The 7,844-nt window shown below is 43.2% G+C and overlaps 1 protein-coding gene across 14 annotated transcripts in view; it reads left to right on the forward strand.

Moving 5' to 3' along the window:
• Positions 1-6,834, forward strand: part of LOC125764280 (uncharacterized) — a 153,973-nt gene extending 147,139 nt beyond the window's left edge. For all 14 annotated transcript variants that reach the window (XM_049428350.1, XM_049428355.1, XM_049428354.1 and 11 more), the window contains one exon: positions 147-6,834. In XM_049428350.1, coding sequence (XP_049284307.1) covers positions 147-1,940 — 1,794 coding nt within the window. In that variant the 3' untranslated portion in view covers positions 1,941-6,834. The remainder of the gene's footprint in view (positions 1-146) is intronic.
• Positions 6,835-7,844: the final 1,010 nt, after the last annotated feature.

Here is a 7,844-nt window from a genome sequence, read left to right on the forward strand (position 1 = left end):
GATTTGCTGATGCCATTAAACTAAACCAACGCAACGGCACGTAACGGGCATGAATGAACAAAATCGAAACTGTTATACGCCCTTGCCTAAACCTTTCTGTCCGGCTTGCTTCTCCCCCGTTACGTATACCTCCCACGGGAACGTAGGTGGCGGAAAAAACGTCCAAGTTCAAGGTGGATACGGAAAGCATCCACCGTAAACAGTCGCACCCGAACTCCCGGAAGGGTAGCCGCGAGAAACGCCCGTCAATGATCGGTGAATACTACACCACAGGTACGCGCACCCGTGGTTCCCACGGCAACATACAGCATACTAATAATCGCACGTATTTTGGTTCGAATCGCGCCATTAGCCTAGACCAGTACAGTAACAACCGGCGCATGTCCGACGGTGTCCCGATACAGACGGTCCACTCAGACAACAGTGTGCTGTACTACCACCATCAGCGGCAGCACCGTAGCCTCGATCACGACACCATGTATTCGTCCTCGGACAAAAGCACCAGCCTGAACAGCACACACGATACAGCACCGGCAGCAGCCGACACGGCTGCCCAGCACGTACCACCACCGACGGGGAAGCAACGATTGGGCAAGCTGTTCGGGAGTGGCAGCCCGGTTGCTGCTGCATCGGGTGCGGTGGCAAATTTGAAAAATAACAACAACGGTGGAACGGCCGGAACATCGAGTAGTAGTAGTGGCGCTGGGAAACACTTTTGCCGAATGTTAAGCTTTAATCAGCAGCAAAAGCTGGACAAGCTGCGCAACAACAACAACAGCCAGAACAAAAACAACAACAACAACAGCAGCAGCAACAGTGCCGAAGGCAACGGCAACAACAATAATAATAATAATAACAATAACAATAGCATTAGCAACAATAAGAACACAAACAGTGCGGCCAACAGTCTCGCAAAGCATCTCGATGGGCGTGAAGTTTTTTTGGCCGGATCGCCAGGAATGTATCCGCCGGGGCCGGGCTGTCCTGCTGGTGGTGGTGGTGATGGTGGAATCGATGGGACCATTTCCGGGAGTGTCGGAGGCGGCGGCGGTAATGTTGATGATGGCGGAAGCGGCGTAAAGGGTGGCAATGGTAATGGCAGCAGTAATGGGACGGCGAACCGTACAGCGACCACATCATCGTCCTCAGCGTCTACCGGTTCGAAATCGTTCCTGTCCCGGTTGCGCCAGCTAACAGGCCGGTTAAGCTTCAACTTTGACTCGCGGGAATCGAAAAAGTTGCAGCTGTTAGCCGGTAATGCTCCCGACCGCATGAAACCAGCCGGTGTGCCAAAGCGGGACCATCGTCTAGAGAAGTCACGCACGGTCGATGTGGGAGATCTCGGACCGGTGGCGATTTGTGGCGATAGTACAATGACTGGCCAACAGCCAGCTAGTGTTAGTAGTTCGCTGATGCATCATCATCATCAGCAGCATCAGCATCAGCAGCAGCAGCAGAAACACCAACATCACACGATTGGACTCGTACCAGGTGAGTCCTTCTACGGTGGAGGACCGCCGGTGGTAATGAACCAACCGAAATCAATTTCCCCCATCCTCATGCAGCACCGTCACAGTGAGGTGTTGGGTTTGGGTGGACCAGCGGGTGCAGCGGCCCGTAGCCGTGCCTACAGTCTGGATGTGCCGATCGGAGGACGTCACTGTTGTCGCAGTCTGAGCGGTAGTACGACCGGTGGCGGTGCGGGATCTAGTTGCGGCGGTAGCCACAAAAGTCTCACCTTTTCGCTCAACAATCGCTCCCTGACGGAGGACAACGATGGTGGCAGTCTGGCGCTCGTGTCCAGTGATCGTAAATCGGGCTTAGGACCGCTGCGCAATGGGACCGATAACTCGCTGCTGCTGCTAACGGACGATCCGTCCTCTTCTGTGGCAGCCGTCACCGGAGGCGATGGTAATGCACCATCTGGTGAAACCATTTGACAACAACAGCAACTCCAGCAGCAGCAACACCATCTGCTACGACACGCGAATTCTTCATACGAACCGTCGCTGCAAGGCATTTTGCTCACCTCAACCTCACTGCAGGCAGATTCACCGCAGTCACAGCATCTCGGCCCGGCACGCACATCGATGGATTCGGAACGGAGAGCACCGTTCGCCGAGTCGGAATCCATCTCCTCCAAGCACACGTCCGCACTGGTGAGCTACTGGATTTGTTTAACCGAGCGTATGAGTTCCCTGATCTGCAAATGTTGCGAACGTACGTTACCGCCGGCGGAAAGCGTCTAGTGTCTACCGACGTAGTTGCTCACAACGGACGAACGGGTGAGTTTTACCGGTGAATGCAAGTGTGGGAAGAGCTGGATTGGTATAATCTAAAGATACGTGGGGCAGACAATTCGCTGGCATGTTCATTGCGTTATCAGTTTGCTTTTTTATTTCTAAACGGTCCAAATTTAAACTGTCTACTGTTTATTGTTTTCATATTATTTTAACTTTTGTTATGTTTTCTTTGCAATTTTGATTTTCTCTCTTTGAAGAGTGATTTACATCACAAAAATTATTGTTTTATTAACATTGACTTATGGTTTTTAACACGCGAGCTTAATTCATATAGAAAAATTAATAGCGAAAATTAGAACGTTAAACAATGTTAGCTTTTAGAACGGAACATGCCAAAAATTAAGGAACAATACAACAGATAAATATAGAAGAAATTAAAACCGGTGTGATTAGAAACAAAAAAAAAAGGAAAACCTTAAAAACGGAATATAAACCCCGGATATCTAAACTGAAAGGAGGATTAAAGAAAAACACAAACGATTGTATGAATGTGCACACATGCACTAGTTTCATTTCGCATATGGAAATACTCTCCCCCACAATGTCACTACCCTCACGAGACAATGGAAAACAAACTCTAGGAACAGATCTGCTAATGAAAACATATCACTAAACGTACCAAATTCGATCCAAAATAATTACTACATGCGTTCCCCATTTTTCTACCACGATGCAATCTACGCAACAAACGATCTTTGAAAACCTTTTTCTACCGAGCATAATTTTACAACCACAAACAAGTAAACGATAAAACAAAAATATGCACATGTAAGCAGTGACCGTAGTGAAACGTGTCCAACGGTTCTAGCGGAAAACCAAATGCGTTCCTTTGTACAGTTTTGGATGGCAGATATGAAAGAGCTTTGAACTAAACATTAGATTCGGTGGCAGCATATGCTGGTACAACACAGCGAACAACCATAGCAAACCTATAGACAACACAAGCAGAAAGCAGAAAGCAGAAGTTACAGACAACATGCGCCTAAAAAGCAAAAAGTTTAAACACACTCTCTTCGTTCGATGTTACTTTCGCACGCTTTAAATGTACTGCTCGGTGGCAGGAAAAAAAGTAAAAAGAATACGGTCACGAAAATACATACCTACAGCTACATTTGCGCCTTTTGAAGATGCAGAAAAACTTTTCCATCGCTCGTCGCCTAAAGCTCGCTAACGCCAAAAAGCTGCTGAGCTGCTTCAGATTTCTGCAATCTTTCACGCTATTATACGTACATAATTTATGCAAACGGTTTACCAAATTATCATAATTGTTGCTGCTACTGACAGAAAGCTGCGCTGAGTTAGGAGCACAGAAAAAACACAAGAAAAGTGTAACCAAACAGAAAGGAAAAAAAAACATAATAGTAAAGAGCAAGCTCGTTATTACAGTCGTGAAAAGGAAGAAAAAGATGTTTTAAGAAAACACATTAAACAAAACACATCACATCCAACACACACGCACGCGAACACGACACAAAACAATACAACGTTATAAACGTAAAGCAGAATTTAAAACCCAATTTGTAGTATGGCGTTAGAGTACGACAGCTATAGATATTTGATATTATTAGAACTGATTAACAATCATGTTGCAGGCGACATTATAAATAATAATAAATTCACAACCAAACTGTCTACTCAATGCTCATTGTCTAACGAACTGTTACTGTATGTACGTGTGGGTGTGTGTGTACGCGTGTGTGCATGTAAGAGGATAAAAAATGCAGGACCGTTAAACCACAAGTAAAAAAAAACCCAATAGTGTTCGCCAGCTTGGGGCTGTTGTGGCCAAGAGTTAGTGAAAACAATAACGGTAGTAATAGACTAAAATCAATTTGTTGTTTCACTAGTTATCGAGCGTAGTAAAAAGAGACATTTAATCGTGCAGACTAAACATAGCTGAACAGAAAACAAAAAAACACAGAAAAAGTAAACGAAACAGTGAAACCATACTATCATCATTGATAAACAAAACAAGTTAAATTGTTGCTCTCTAATTGCATTGTCTCATACACCATTCCTGCACCATATTTGTTGGAACATGAAATTGGTTGTTTTATTGTTTGCTTTCTGTCAAATACTTTTTTTTGTTGTAGTATTTATTTTCTTCTGTTCGTAGCTTTTGTTTCCTTTTTTGTAAAACTATTTTATTACACTTATAACACATTTGGAAACAAAAGAGTACTAAACAAAATAAGGAAAAACAAAACAAGAAAGAGCCTATTTAATGTGAAAGCTGTGGCTGTGTGACGTCAAACAGGAAGTGCTACCCCACCTGACTGATATTCTTCTTCTTCCCACCTCTCCCGCTTTATCACACCAGGTGCAATTAGAGTACGCATTAAGAAGAAATTAAGAGAAAGAGATAAAAAAGTTGAACGTAACATATAAAACTGTCATGTAAAAGTCAGGTCCTAACTGTGCGTGTGTGTAGTAAGACACAAATCGAAGAAGAAAACAAAACAGATATTTAAAACAAAGCAACTGGTAAGAAGCAGAAAAAAATGCTAGCGCTAAAATGTAACCATTATAACGATAATCTTTGTCATTTCCGACATTTCGGTACGAAACAAACCGAAACAACAGAAGAAAAAAGAAAGAGCAAAACAACAAACGATAACAATCAATGCATTTCCATCAAACGTGTCCCTCCCTTATGCCCTCGCTACAAATTGTGTGTGTGTGTTTCACCCGCTTGGTGCCACTTTTCTAACCGGGCCAAGTGTTTGCAGTAAGCCACATGCCACGAAAGGGTAGTAAAGGCGCTGCGAAAAAGGGCACAGGCACGGTGTAGTTTAGGATCTCAAAAAATGTCAAATTAGTGTAACGTCAAATTTGAATGCAGTTTTTCCCCCCAAAAGTGTTGCAAGTGTCGAAACTACTTTTGATCTAGTAAGCGTGGTAGAACGAACGAAACGGAACGACGATCTTTACATACTTTTTAGCAAAAACAGGAAGGACACGGTACATGTCACATTACACTGCGATTCGAAGGATCGGTTCGTTGAAGAAGGCAGCGGATTGTTAGGCGTGATACATAATGTGCCATTAGCAAAGGCTCGGAAAATTCTTGGCCACTCCAAATAAAGAATTGATCGCAAATGGAGGGCAACAACTAGATTCGATAAAACAGTCAATCGAAAGGAAATGTGCGTGAGTTTAGAGGAAAAAAAAATTATGAAGTTCGTTTGTGCATGAACTCGTCCCTGTCCGTGTCCTGGTGTCATGGTGTGGTGGTGGTGGTGACTTTTTGAAAATGGACCAATAGAAGCAGCTAAACTCTTGTTACGATATTACGAGCATAAACCCAAGAACAAAACCCAACTTCTACCCCCCAAAAACTGAAAGGCGATGATGAGATCAATATACACGGCAAACATAGATATAAATTGATATTTAGCCAAACTATGAGGCAAAAAGCGCTCTGCGGCTGCGGACAAACATGTAGCGGATGTAAATATGCGAACAGAGGAAACAAAAATCTCTCTCTCTATCAGAACATTCACCTTGTACGGGCCACCGGATGATATGATGGTGGTTTAGTGAATTTAGTGTGTCATAATTGTAATCACGTTTGTAAATGTGTATATGTATGTGTGTGTGTGTGTGTAAGTGTGTGAGTGTATTCTTGAGAGCACCACCAAGCTCTAGCGTTACGTTTTCAGTGCTAGGAGTGCGCCACGTTCCACTAAAAGCTCTGCGGCTCCGAAGCGCGCAGTAGTAGTTCAATTGTGAAGAAATAAAAGCGTTTCATTCAAAACCCGCGCAGCGTGGTACGGAGAGTGTAATGCAAGTATGGGTAACTTGTAAGAATCCTCAGTGCGCACATAACGTATCCCACACGCCAGCCAAATATGTTGAAGAAAAAAGAACGATTAGTAAACGATAAGTTGCACAATGTTGATGGAGAGGAAGAAGAAAAAAAATAAAAACCCATACACACGTGGACACGTGCGCACCCATAGACACGAACGTGCCCACATCATCATCCAGAAGCACTTGCGGGCTGGGCCCGATCTTGCTTGTATAAGAAGGGAAAACGAACGATCCTTTTTCCAATTTATCTGGGTACGTGCGCCATGTCCATATGGAGGTGCACGCGTGTACCTGTGCGTATGTGTGTTTCTCTGTGTGTATGTGTGTTTAGCACAAGGTGCTTGGAGTTGTTACTAAATAGAAGAGAGCAAAGTGACTCTACTGTAAAGACTATCACACTATCTATCGCTACGGACACATATACACTACTGTCAAACAGAATAAATTAATTAGGGGGTAAATGGAAAGGCACCAGCAATCCTCCCTCCCCCACCAAACGGAACCGTTGTGGATCATTGGTGTGGTACGGGATGAAAGGGAGAGGTATGGGGAGGGTTGGAGGGGTTGATATATTACAAGGTATATTACAAGTGGACGATACAAGATGTGTACACGGTTCCAGGGAAAAGGGACTAATTAGCAAACATATTGAATCCTGAAACTGGAATGGAACTATCGAGAGAAAATAAAATCTATAGATGTAATATAAAAGCAATAATGGAAGTACATTTGCATTCATATCACATCCATTTCCATTTACGGCAGTAATCCGAAAACTGACAAAAAAATCGATGGTTTTTAAGGTATGTATACAGAATATAAATTGGCTTTTTGGCAGTATTTGTCTTAATTCTTGTATTGTTTAGTATGTTTAAGAGTCGTTTTAAATTATTATTAAATATTATTTTAACAAATGGCGATATTCACTAATAGGGATTTCACTAGTGAACGCATAACTAATGGTCAAGAATGGAAAGAAATGAAAATGTCGCTTTTTCACTTCTGCATGCGTTGAAATTTTCGTCTCTTGCGCAAATTACTAATTAATCGCCTGCGCAAATTCATCCCAAAACGATCTTTCAACACCAATAGAGCATCCACTAAAGGAGGTAACACTCACTTGAATAATCCTCACAGGCGGGAAAGAGATCGCTTTATGAAAAAATGAGACGGCGAACGGTAGCGAAAATATCACCTCTTTGCTTGGATGCTCTCGTGTTGTTTTGGTAAAATCGTCGAAAAATGAACCCTCAACACCAAGAGAGCATCCCTGAAAGGAGGTAACACTTAGTTCTATCAGAAGTTCATCTAGTATTGGTGATCGATAATATGGGAGTATCCTATGAAGGAGAAATTATCTCTCATCTCCGTCAGTCCTTTGGAGCAATAGCAAAGGCCTACGAATTACCTTCAATACTAACATGCGGAAAAGAGAGCGCAATAGGAAGTGGTAAGCCGGCGAACGGCAGTTGATGCTCCCTCCTTGCTTGGATGTCTCGTGTTGTTTTGGTAAAATCGTCGAAAAATGAACCCTCAACACCAAGAGAGCATCCATGAAAGGAGGTAACACTTAGTTCTATCAGAAGTTCATCTAGTATTGGTGATCGATAATATGGGAGTATCCGATGAAGGAGAAATTATCTCTCATCTCCGTCAGTCCTTTGGAGCAATAGTAAAGGCCGACGGATTACCACTCAATGATTCAATGATAACATGCGGAAAAGAGAG

Source organism: Anopheles funestus, chromosome 2RL (genome assembly GCF_943734845.2).
Source record: "Anopheles funestus chromosome 2RL, idAnoFuneDA-416_04, whole genome shotgun sequence".
NCBI classification, from domain to species: domain Eukaryota; kingdom Metazoa; phylum Arthropoda; class Insecta; order Diptera; family Culicidae; genus Anopheles; species Anopheles funestus.